Here is a 12,222-nt window from a genome sequence, read left to right as displayed (position 1 = left end):
CTCGTTTTATAGTTTTTGGATGATCATGACAAAGCATGAGAGGCATATTCTAAAATTAATACCGGCTGCCTTGACAAATTAAGCTTAAGCACATTTGTTTTCCCACTTAACACTAAAATTTACTCATTCAAGGACTTAACTCTCATTCATTTCTTCAACAGCTAAGATGCCTCCTTTGGCTTTAGCACACAATCAGTTACGGAAACACTGAAATCATCTAATATAACGAACTTGTTTTTAGTTTCTTAAGCCTCTAACACGAGCACATTGTAAAATTGTTCTGCTTTGTCCAACAGGCATTATTCTTAGCTAATTGGTTGTCACCAACATAAAGCAGAGGGACGTCAAATTAATTTTTTTCTTTAAAAAACAGAAAAGAAAGAAGGAAAAATAACCTGCAACATTTCAGTGTATTGATGCGATGAATTCTGGCCCGTGCAAAGCTGAAGTAGCTTTCCACCAGGGCCTTGACCCCAAGACAACTCTCACCTTGGGCCACGGGATGCTGACAGCCCTGCCCAGAATCCTGCCTGAATGCAGAGCAGAGGCTGAAGATGGTCTCCAGAGTCCTTTGTTTCAAGCAAAAATGTCTGGTTTGCTTATTTCTACAATGAGTTGCTCTCTCTGCAGACAAAAACACAAACTGTATACCAGCCATCAGTTGCATAGCTATTTGGACACAATTTTAAGTTGCTGCTTAGCTGCAAATGTGTGTTCTCAGAAGGGTGCTTTAGCCCTGTGCAGTGGCTAGCAAGATCTTTGGTGAAGTACCTCTGAGAACCCTGAAGTATCCGACCTCTTTGACTTTTCAATAAATATACTGAAAAACACGCTGTCTGCCTTTTTTTGTGTGTGTGTGTGTGTGAGCTACTGCATAGCTTAGAGCCCTGGAAATTGAAAAGGTGGAAGTTTCTGCACAGAAAGGACCAGGAGCTAAAGTGTGTTTTTTGTACAGGTTTCAGAATAGAGCAAAAAAATTGGTTCATGCTACCAGAACCAGCCATACGCTCCAACATTAAACTCCCCAGCAGGTTTTACAAACAACAAAGGAACGTGAAGTGTGTAAAACAGCATGTCTTTCCAGGCTTTACCTCTGCCCATTCTTCCTAGTATTTTTCACATGCAACTGATTATTTATTTGAAATGAGGCTAAAGTGATGCAAACAGAAGAAAAAAAAAAAAAAAAAAAAAGTTGTGAACTATTCCTTAGCACACCAAACCTTAGTTTGTCAATGTTGCTTTTCTAAATCAGATTTTCTCCATTTCAAAGCAAAACTTCAGATCACCTGGCAGCAGATCACTCTTCCCAGGTGCAAGCAATCTACACTTTCTGCGAAAGAATACAGATACAAGCCCTTCCATTGCCGTGGAAATGGAATAGCACATTCCAAACCTGAACAGATAAAAAATTGTGAAACATAAAACAAACAAACAAACAAAATGCACAGCTGCAAGTCTACAGAAAAAAAAATGTGTGAACTTTGCTCAGTTTTCCATAATATTTCATAATCTCAGTACTAAACATAGATGAATATACACTGAATATACACCTCAGATCCAGTAATCCACTTCTTTTGCTGTGTTTTTCAGTTGTTAAGAATCTTCCACCTCCTGTTTCTTGTAAAATACAAGTTTACAACATCCGACATGCTGTAGGGAATCATGCCTCATTGGATTGACTTTGAATATACCTGAAAGCATTTTGTTGCTCCTAGATTTTATCTGCTATGGTCCAATGAACTCCAGTGAGCTTGAACCTGGCCTTGACATGTTGCTCTTTACCTTCAGGTGATAATTCAGGGAAGTAACTGCTCTCAGTCAAGTTTAAAATCACTCTTTTCAGACAGTTTTGAGGAAAACAAAAAGATCAAAAACACTCCTTGACCTTCACCATTCCCTGACCTGAAGACAAGCACAGTCAGACTTTCTTCCTTCCCCACGTCTCCCTGTCACATAGGAATTTTCAATCCAAGGCTTTCTGCTCACTTCGTCTGGTGCAGGATTAGGGTTTCTTTTTCATGTCGGAAATAACACTTAGGAATAAACCCACTATTTCAAAACATACTTCCAACAATGCAACTTCTAGAGAAAATAGAAAAACAGCTCCATAGGAATATTTTCAACGTTAATGTACCCAAATGAATTCATTTTCTGAATCAATAAATTATTTCTTTGTCACATCAGAGTTGTGTCCTTAGCAAGAGACCCTTAAAAACACTCACATTTTCATACCTGCTTCAGTGTAAGGGTCAGAGCTTTCTGATCAGATCACATCTGTTTGTGTGAATTTATGAGATTCGTGCAGAAAGCTTTGAAGATATATACCTTTAAGTACGTCAAGCCATTCTCTGGCTCAGCAGTGATCAAATCCTCACTGAGAACTGCAAGCAACCAGCCCAAAACCTACTCATTTGCATGCCATCAGGCTGCATCCACTTCCTTTGTCACGATTTTTCACCTGTATGTCAAAGAGCTTGACAAATTTTAAATGAGCACTGTTAGTTTCACTGGGAAGAGCAAGTGTTCAGCACCTTTACAAAATCAGAGTACTTGACAGGTTGTTTAAAGCTGCTATTTGGCAATTTTAGAGTAGTAAGAGCTAGATTTCTGCTCTGTAAGACCCAGCCCTACATCTCAGCCATCTGCACCCTCAGGCTATAGACACGACAGTTATTAAGTAACTGCAGCATTAACTATTAAGTTATATAGCAGGGTTTCATAGCAAAAACAAGATCGACTGGAGACTACGATCACCTCCAAGAACCTTACAGTCTGCTTCTTGGCATTGCTCAGGCTCCTCCTTCCAGATTCACCCGGACTTCTTGTTGCAGTTTCCATTTATGGACTAATATAAGGCAAGTCAAAAAGTCACTAAAACAGTTTAAAATAAAATAAAATAAAATAAAATAAAATAAAATAAAATAAAATAAATGTTTAACGAAATCATTTTTTTTTCTGCAAGAATACCCGAGGCTTAGAATGAATTATTTGGAAACTGAAAGATAGATTTCCAGAACGTTTAGACTGGTTTCTAACAACGTCCAAAAGCCATCCCAGGGTATTCCGCACTGCTCTTGATTTCCAGCCAGCACATAATGTTCTATACTTCACTTGAAAAATGCAGCTTTTCATTATTCTTTGTTCAATTTTACTCAGATAACCTTTGAGTTCTCCCATAGAAAATAAAACACAGAACCCCTGCATTTAGTCTCTGTGGCCCTTGAGGAAACAAATCTGTCAAGGAGTGACGTTTAAAGGATAATTCTTCTTCAGCCCTGCTGCCATTCTTTCCACATGTACTTTCCTCTTTACAAAGAAGAAATCAAATGGATCAAAACATCATGTTTTTCTCAGCGAGAAAGATTCTTTATTTCTTTTTCTGTAAACGTGGTTAATTATTCTCTCCACATTATAAGGTGCAGAAGGTGTACTGTAGCAACAAATAATTACAAACCCGGGAAATAAACCCAGTTGCTCTTTTTTCCTGGCTCCTTGGGCCGCCTGCATTTTCCCACCTCCTCGCAGACCCACGTTTCCCTCCGGGGGGCAACCGGAGGCCGGGGGAACCACCCCGTCGCAGCCTCCCCCTCTGCAGGCTCCCGGGCGGCTTCTCCTGCGCTGCCGCCCGTGAGCACCCACGGGGGAGCCGCAAGAATTTGGGAGGCGGCCCCGCGCTGCTGGGAGCCCGGCCCGGCTCTGACGCCACGGCCATGACGTCACAGGGTACGTGACGTCACGCACCTCTCCCCGGCAGCACCTGCACGGCAGGCTTCTCTGGGGGCCCCGGCAGCTAAATATTGAAATAAATAAGTAAATAAAGAGGGGGACGGCTAAAGTCGGGGTCCCGCTGCCGGTGCTAGAGGTGACACGGGGCTTGCGGGCTCCAGCGGAGGTAGGGGCGAGATCCTGCCCTCCTCCTGGGGCCCCGGGCAGGTCTGGTCCATTTATTTTCACGGCAGAAACATACATCTGTGTCCTGGGATAAAAGCGAATTGAGTGGGTGGGTATTTGGTGCACTAGCCCAGGAAAAAAAAAAAAAAAGAAAACTAAATCCTTCAGTTTTTGAATCTAAATCAAGCCTTTATAGGAAATCCAAGCCTGGCATTGGAATTTCCGTTTCCTACTACTGTCATGCATGTTTGGCTTTCGGTGAGCAAAAGGCAGGTCCGATGTATCCGAGATTCTCTCGGATGCTGGAAGCAATTTGTGTTTTACGTTGCGGCTCCTCAACCCAGACTGAAAGGGAGCCTAACCCTGGGAGCCCTTACCCCCCGACTCAATGGGAATGGTTCATCTTACCATCTGACGGGGGTCGTGGGCTCCCCAAAATCACAATTCATGCGGCTCTCCCATCTCCTGGGACGCCTCCGAGGTCAAGATCCCCCGGAAAGCAGCAGCCGGACTGGGGTGGCAGAGCTGCGAGGCTGCCCCGCCAAGCTCCACAGCACCTCACCGTTTTGCGTGGGGACCTGGGGGACTTTCCAGGGGAAAGAGGTTATTTTTCCGAGTTTTTTTCGGTTGAACGTACTTTAGGATTTCCATTCCAAGGAAAACACAAGGTGGTGTTTCCCTCAGACAGTTGCACTTGCAGCGGTCCTGCCGGGGAGCACTTGCAGCAGAACAGGAACAGATAAAGCAAAGCCCAGCCTCTCACGTCCCTGCACTGGCCCTGCTCAGAAACTAATGTTTTCCGAAAATCGTCAGCATACGAATTGGGTTTTATTTGCTCGGTTTTTTTTCCCGAGCGAGAGGAAGAAAACACAGAGAAAATACTCAGGGGCAAGCACTTTAAAGCGTGATCCAAAGGCACTGCACACAGCAGGATCTGAGCTCTACGTGGAAAAGCAAGCTCTTGCTGACAGCACCCAGCGAACCACTAGGCAAATGGTAGTTTGTCAGTAACTTTATTTTTTTAAAAAAAAAATCGCATGACAAACTGGAACCAAGACCAAAATACTGTATCCACTGTACATCATTCATTAGAAAACAAACATACACCACATTTGTATTCTACCAAACAGCGAGTGTGTTTCCTTTAAAATGATATAGTGCGTGCTTTTAGACTCATGCTTTTCAATATTTATGTTACATTTGTTACTCAAATATTATCTGTTATAAATAATTGCAACTCGATCAAATGGTGCACCTGCTTGTTACCGTACCCGAACTTCCTCGGGGCTTTTTTTTTTTTCTCCTCTTTTCCGAAAAGCTGTCGGCATCGCTTTATTAGGACCGAGCAAACACCTCTGGGGTGTCCAACAAAGCGCACGGATGCCAGAAGCTCTCGCAGAGCCGGGGCTGGCGCGGAGCCCCCCGGCTCGGGCCGCTAGGAGAGAGGAGAGCACATAGCAAAGAGTCGCTTCCAGAAGGCACAGGTTCCTCGACACGCCATACGAGCATACGAGGGCCACCGCCCGGGCCCCCCTCCCGGCCCCGGGACGGTGTCCGACGGGACGGGACGGGACGGGTCGGGACGGGACGGGTCGGGCGCTCCCCGTCGCTGCCCCGCTGCCACCGGGGGGCTCGGGGCCCGTCTCCCCCCGCCACCCCCGGGACTCCCTCCCCCGGGACGGCCCCGTGGGGGCCGGGGGCTCAGCGGGGCTCACTGCTGCCGGTGCCCGCCGCCGCTCTCGGGGTCGCTCTGGTCGTCGGTGAAGCAGACGTCGACGTCGCTGTCGTTGTCAGTCTTTTGCTCCGGCTCGGGGTGAGCGTAGCCAGAGTCACTCTTGTCCTCGGCCGCCTTGCCGAGGCTCTGCCCCGGGTGCCGGGACTTGACGTGCCGCTCGAGGTCGCGGCGCCGCACCAGCACCTTGCCGCAGTACTCGCAGCGGTAGGGCGTGTTGCCCTCGGCGTGCAGGCGGATGTGCTTGTTGAGGTTGCTGGGGTCCCCGAAGGGCCGCAGGCACACCTTGCACTTGAGCGGCTTGTAGCCCGTGTGAGTCCGCATGTGGATCTTGAGCCCGTACTTGCGGGAGTACAGCTTGCCGCAGTACAGGCACAGGTGCCCGCTTTTGGGCTTCCCGACGGCGCCCCCCGCCGCGCCCCCCGGCAGCGCCTCCAGCCGCCCTCGCCCCTTCTCGGCCGCCAGCTCGGAGAGCTGCTGCGTGTGCATGGCGATCTCCCGGTCGATGCCGGCCAGCGAGCCCAGCTCGGCGGCGTGCAGCCCGGCCGCCGGCCCCCCGAAGTACGACACGGCCTCGGGGTACTTGAGCAGCCCGCCGAGGTGCAGCTTGAGCGGGTAGTAGGGCGCGGCGGCTCCGTACAGCAGCTCCCCGTTGTAGACGGTCAGCGGCATCACCGGCAGCCCGCACTCGCCCGCGTACGCCTTCAGCCCGTCGAAGGGCGGCGGCAGGGCGAAGCGCTCCAGCGCGCCGCCGGGCAGCGCCGGGTAGCGGCCGGGGGGCAGGGCCGCGGCGGCGGGCAGCCCCCGCTCCACCTGCCGGAAAGCCGACGCCTCGTCCAGCGGCGAGAGCAGCGGCAGGGCCCGCAGCCCCCCGCCGCCGCACGGCAGCCCCACGGCCGCCCCCACCGAGGCCGCCGGGGGAGGCCCGGCCTCGCACTTGGGCGGCGCCTCGACGGCGGCGCGCCCCGCCTTCAGCCCCCCCAGCAGCTTGGAGAAGCCCAGGGCGGCGGCGGCGGCGGCGGCCCCCCGCGCCTCGTCCCGCAGCGGCCCGGCGGGGCGGAAAGCCGAGCGGGCCCCGGGGCACAGCGCCAGCCCGGGACCCCCCCCCAGCCCCGGCAGCGGGCCCGGGCCGCGGGCCGCGCCCAGGCTCATGTCCAGGGCGCGCTCCTGCTCCTCCTTGCCCGCCCCCCGACGGGGCGGCCCCGGCTTGGCCGGAGGCGGCGGGGAGGCGGCGGCTTCCCGCTTGAGGGCGTCCCGCGGGCCGCAGCCGGGGAGAGCCGGGCCCCGGGGGGCCGCGGCCGGCAGCTCGGCGGCCGCCTTGGCCGAGAGGCCGAAGGAGGCGGCGGCGGGCCGGCCGTGGTCGTGGTGGAGGAAGGGCCGGCCGTGGCTCAGCGCGCAGTGGAAGTGGACGTGGGCCTTGAGGCTGTTGGGGTACTTGAAGGTCCTCCAGCAGTACCAACAGATGTACCGCTCCTCCCCTGCGGAGGCAAGCGGAGCGGACCGTCAGCGGCACCCCGCAACCCCGCAACCCCCGCCCCGCACGGCCCCGGCCCCGGCCCGGGGGGAGCAGCTGCTGCCGCGGGTCGTCTGTCGGGGGGCCCATCTGTTGGCGTTTGCACAAGAGGTAGCGTATGTCAGGGAGTCGGCTGCGCCGAACAAAGGCCAACGTAATGATCGTGAGCCCCTCATTAGGCGCCGAGACAATATCCGATATGGATGGGCCATATGTAATCGTTCCCTTGCAGAGGACAATGCCCTTTGTGCCCTCAGCACTGCGCCAGGCGGAACCGAGCTCGGTGGCCGCGGCCGGGCCCGGTGCCGGGGAGCCGCGGGTCCCGTCCGGCACGGAGCTGCCCGGGAGCGGCACCGGGGGGCGGCAGGCACCGGCCGGGGGCTCGCTGCGGGGCCGGGTGCCTCGCTCGCTGCCTCTCTGTCGTTTCTTCCTGTCGTTTCTGTCGTTTCTTCCTGTCGTTTCTAGTTTCGGTCGTTTCTTTCTGTCGTTTCTGTCGTTTCTTTCTTCTTTTTTTCTTTCCCTCTTTCTTTCTTTCTGACATTCTTTCTGACATTTCTTTTTCTTTCTTACTTTCTTTCCTTCTTTCTGTCATTTCTTTCTTCCATACGTTTCTTTCTTTCTTTCTTTCTCTCTCTCTCTTTCTCTCTCTCTCTTTCTCTCTCTCTCTTTCTCTCTCTCTCTCTTCTCTCTTTCCTTCTTTCTCTCTCTTTCTCCTTCCTTCCTTCCTTCTCTCTCTCTCTCCCCACCTTTCACTTTCCCCTTTTCTCCTTTTCCCACTTCTCTATTCCCCTCTATATCTATTTTTCCCTCTCTGTCCCTCTCCCTCCCTCATCCCTGTCCCTAAACCACCCAAGCACACATTCCCAACGCCATCTCGGTCCCTAAAAGCTGTTGCCCGCCCCGCATGTCACCACCTGGTGCTCTCCCCTGCCGTGCCGCCCCAACCCGACGGACGGGAGGACAGACGCCGAGCCAGACCGAGGGACAGCTCCGGACACGAGGGCTTCGCGGGGTCCCCGGGCAAGCGCCAAGGGCACGGCCACCGGGGGTCCTGGGGGACAGGCGGGGACAGCCTGGAATGACACCGGGCTTAGCTGTCCCTCGCTGCTCCGTGCCGTGGGAGCCGTGTAGGCAGCCTGCAGGTAGCGGGGGGCTGAGGTTGGCTCGGGCCGGGCGGGGAGGAGGCGCCAGCTGGAGGCTGAGCCGCGGCACCGATGCCGCTGCCTTGGCGCTGCGAAGCGGGGAGGCGGCCCCGGAGAGACCCCTGGCAGTGCGCATCCGTCCGCCGTCCCCAGCCCGGGGCAGGAAAAATGCAAACAAACGAAAAAAAATGGAAAAAAAATAGATAAAAAAATAAAAATAGAAAAAAAAAAAAAAGAAAAAAATAGAAAAAATAAAAGAAAAGCACCTTTGTCGTTGTGTTAAAATCAATTCGAACACGTTTGTTCAAGATTTCAAGGGGTTTTGATTTTGTTTTTTTAAATCGGAATTTCTTCCCCTCGATTTCTTCCAGCGTGCCGTCCTTCCAGCTGTGTTCGGGCATTTCCATGCACCTGTTCCGAGCCGTGCTGCTTGCTCTGGAGCCGGCGGGGCCGCAGACCGGGGCCGGTTTGCAGTTTACCGGCGCCTGCCCGCCGGCAGGACGATGCCGCCCGCAGGGTGCCCCTGGCAGGCCGGAGCTGCGCTGCCCTCGTTCCCCCGAGCCCGGCTGCGACCCTCCTCAGCCCCAGGGCTCTCGATAGAGGGAGCAGAACCGTGGCCACGACTTTCTTCTCCATCTCCGGCTTCAGCACAAGGAGGGACGTGGGCTCTTGTGCATCGCAGGTGTCCCACGGGAAGCCAGCTGTCCCCTCCCGGAGCTTCAGCATCATCCTCCGGTGCCCTCCGGGCCGGATCCCGATGACCCTCGCAAAGCTCAGCCGGGGGGCGAGGTGGGCTCAGACCCTCTCCGGCTCCGACGGGGCTCGGGGATGAGCACGGGAAGCCCCCGGTGCCCACCGCCGGGCGAGTCCAAAAGAGGAGCATCGAAGTTTTTCGTTTTCTTTCCCCCCTTTTCATCTGTCGCCGCGTTATCGTTTCTTTAACATCGTAAAGGCGAGGGTGTAATTCCAGCTGAGAAGCAGCTCGCGGATTGAAACAAGCGAGCCGAGACGGATGTCCTCCCAGCCTGATATCCTCGGGCGCGTTTATTTGAGTTGAATTTGACGCCGACTTTATTTTTACCCTAATTGACTCAAGCTGGCCAGTACCCGTTCTGACCTGCCTGTGTGCATCTGCCCACGTTATAACTTGGGATTGTGTGTCGGAAGCTCTGACCGAGGAACCCACGAGGGGAAAGCGGAATTTTCAAAACCCACAAAAACAATTCTCCGTCTCGCACAACAACGCTAGCGTTGTTTGATAAAATTCCGTTTGTCAACCAAAAGATCATTAAATTGGGCCGATGCCGGAGCGGCTCAAGGGACGGGGACCCTTCCATACGCTACCACGTCCAAACATCGCCCTTTAAAAAGAACCAGGCAGCGCCTTGTTTTAACGGGTGGCAGGCACACGGGGGTGAAAACGCGGCGGCGGGGGGGACCCGGTGTCGCGACAGTAGTACCTTTCTCGTCGTGCGTCGGGGTGGCCGTGACGGGGATGTCGAACCACTGAGCCAGGGGGTTGGAGTACCAGACGGTGAGCTCCTCTCCCGGCTGGACATCGCGCAGAGCCCGGTAGAAAATCTGGGGGGGGGGGAAAGGACACTTCTTCAGGAGCCTTGAGAGGGGACGCGGGGGGAGGAGAGCGGTGCCAGGCCGGCCCGGAGCCGCGAGGGGGGTACCTGTCCTCCTGGCAGATCCGAAATAGCCTCCAGTGTCTGCTCTTGGGCGTTTCGGGCGGCCCGGATTAACCCTATCCACTCCAGAGCTGAGCTCCCGGCTTCATCCACTAATTCCCCTCTCACCATCCGCACCTGGAAGACAGGCGGCACCGGCTGTCATTTCCACGCGAGGCGAGGAGAAAAGAAAGCAAAAAAAAATAAAAAATAAAAGCTGCCCGAGCCCCTGCCCTCCTGCCCGGCCGGCCTGCCCCCTCCACCCGGGGGCTGCCCCCGTCGGGGGGCACCGATTTTCCGCCGCTTCGCCCCCCCGTGCTCGCCCACCCGTGGGCAGCGCCTTGCTGGAGACCTGGGGAACACCCCAAAGCACCTTGCCGCTGCGTTAAATGCCCGGTAAGGTGCTGGTAGCCGAATTTTTGGAAGGGTTTGTGCGGCCCCGGGTCGGTTGCGAAATGCACGGCTCGTCGGGAGCCGGGGCCCGGAGGGGGAAAAGGGCGAGGGGAGAGGATCCTGCTTAGCTACGAAGTCCCTGCAGACCCATACTTCATAATCTGCTTACCCATACAAAGAGAAAATGAAGTGCCCATTCTCTGAATGACCGTGCAATAAAAGTCATTGGAACAAAGCGGTCTAAAGCGAGAAACCGAGGGAGCCAGATGAGAAATAAATTTGAGTGGGCTGGCAGAGCGTTTAAAAACAATTAAAGGGCATTAAAAATCCGAGCGGAACGCGCGAGCCGCGGCTGCCCGGGGGGTGGAAGAGGGGTTCGGTTGGCCGCTGGCCCCCGCAGCCTCCTGGATGCCTGCTGGACGGGGCGAGCGTCCTCCAAAGCCTCCTCCTCGCTCCTTCGGATGCGGCCCGAGCCCGGAGCCGGGGGCTGCCGGTGTCACCCCCTCCAGCCGGGGCTGCGAGGGTTATCGGGGAGCAGCGCCCGCAGGAGGGGGGCCCAGAGCCCAGCCTGGAAATAAATCTGTCCGTCTGCCGCTCGGGCACGAACCGGGGAGGGGATGCGACAGCCCCGACAGCCGCTGCCGCCGGAGCTCCGGGAGCAAACCGTGACAAATCCTGGCCCGTGCGGCCGGCAGGGCGGCGGGGGGGCCGTCCCCGGCAGGCTGTCCCCGCGGGGAGGGATGGGGACGGTGCCCCGGAGAGCGGAGCCCCCCGGTACGGGGGCGGACGTGGGCTGCGAAGGAGAGCGGCGGCGGGAGCAGCGCCCTCGGGCACCGGGCACCGGGCACCGGCAACCGGGCACCAGGCACCGGGCACCGGCAACCGCGAACCGGGCACGGGCAGCGGGCACCGGCAACCGGGCAGCGGGCACCGGCGGCCCCCGAGCGTCCCCCCAAGTCGCTGTCCAAGGCACGGGGGTGCGCTCCTCCGGGAGAGCCAGCCGGGCTAACGGGGCCCCGTCGCCGGCAAGCGGGGGAGAGGCTTTTGGTGGCTCGCCAAAGCGGCAAGGAGAAATCTCGGGACGCTCTAGGAAGGCGCCCCTGTCTCGTCCTGGCTCACTCTGGCAAGGGAGGATCGAACAGGGAGGGGGACAGGCAGCCTCTTCTCCCAAGCCGGCTTCCCCTGAGTCAACGGAAAAGCAAGGTCCAGCGCTGCAGCGGAGACCGTAGGAAAATACCTTTTTTTTGGGTCCTGGCTCCCTGCGGTCTGACAGGTACTTGCCCAGTTTGAAGATGCCCGGCACGGGACCCAGGCGCAGCCCGGCGGGGATGCAGCTCTCCGCGCTCACGCTGATGGCCGGAGCCCTGCTCGTTTGCATCGCTGCCTCTGGGTGCGAGCGGTCGGGAACCCAAACTGCTTAAGGGGGCCGGAGTGACAGAGCCAGGCGGCGAGGAGGGTGAGCACAGGCGTATCTCCGCCCGCAGAGTGACGCGGCCGGGCGCGCACGGCGGCTTTTCAATGGGCGCAGGAGGGGTACCCCGTGGCAGGGGGATGCTCTGGGGCGCAGAGTTTGGTGAGAGAGTTGGGCTCCTCGAGCAGCTGCAGAGTCCCATCCGAGAGGGTCACATGGAGCCTTTCCCTAACCCTCCTGCATAATCAAGCGCTGTGAATGGCCGGCAAACAATGGGCCAGGCGACCTTCCCATTCCTAAAAATCCAATTTGTCAAGGGCAAAGAAAAGGCGCTGGTGAATCAAAGGTCTGGAGGGACCATTAATCCTCAGCATGGGGTATTGTCCCCGAGACAGTTACGATATTTTAAGTGACAAATCCACTGTATAATTTCTCCATAAATTTTGCTTCCTTTTATTGTTCCTCGA

At 55.6% G+C, this 12,222-nt stretch overlaps 1 protein-coding gene across 1 annotated transcript; it reads right to left on the bottom strand.

The window, feature by feature from the left end:
• Nucleotides 1–4,956: 4,956 nt before the first annotated feature.
• On the bottom strand, nucleotides 4,957–11,722 carry PRDM13 (PR/SET domain 13). The gene is made up of 4 exons (XM_040551000.1): nucleotides 11,582–11,722; nucleotides 9,958–10,089; nucleotides 9,739–9,859; nucleotides 4,957–7,101 (listed from the first exon to the last, which is right to left on the bottom strand). Exons 1-4 carry the CDS (start codon nucleotides 11,720–11,722, stop codon nucleotides 5,603–5,605), a joined length of 1,893 nt encoding a protein of 630 aa, XP_040406934.1. The 3' UTR covers nucleotides 4,957–5,602.
• Between the last annotated feature and the right edge of the window lie 500 nt (nucleotides 11,723–12,222).

Source organism: Cygnus olor, chromosome 3 (assembly GCF_009769625.2).
Source record: "Cygnus olor isolate bCygOlo1 chromosome 3, bCygOlo1.pri.v2, whole genome shotgun sequence".
In the NCBI taxonomy this organism is placed as follows: domain Eukaryota; kingdom Metazoa; phylum Chordata; class Aves; order Anseriformes; family Anatidae; genus Cygnus; species Cygnus olor.
The sequence above is the reverse complement of the archived record's forward strand: the minus strand, read 5'-3'. Positions and strand labels throughout refer to the sequence as shown.

Bases quoted from the DNA above. Each gene is read 5' to 3' on its own strand.
- PRDM13 (XM_040551000.1), bottom strand. From the start codon at position 11,722: ATGCAAACGAGCAGGGCTCCGGCCATCAGCGTGAGCGCGGAGAGCTGC. The intron at 9,860-9,957 runs GTACCCCCCTCG...CCCCCCCCCCAG, and splicing joins CGGATCTGCCAGGAGGACAG to ATTTTCTACCGGGCTCTGCG. The intron at 7,102-9,738 runs GTACTACTGTCG...TTGCCTCCGCAG, and splicing joins CCCGACGCACGACGAGAAAG to GGGAGGAGCGGTACATCTGT.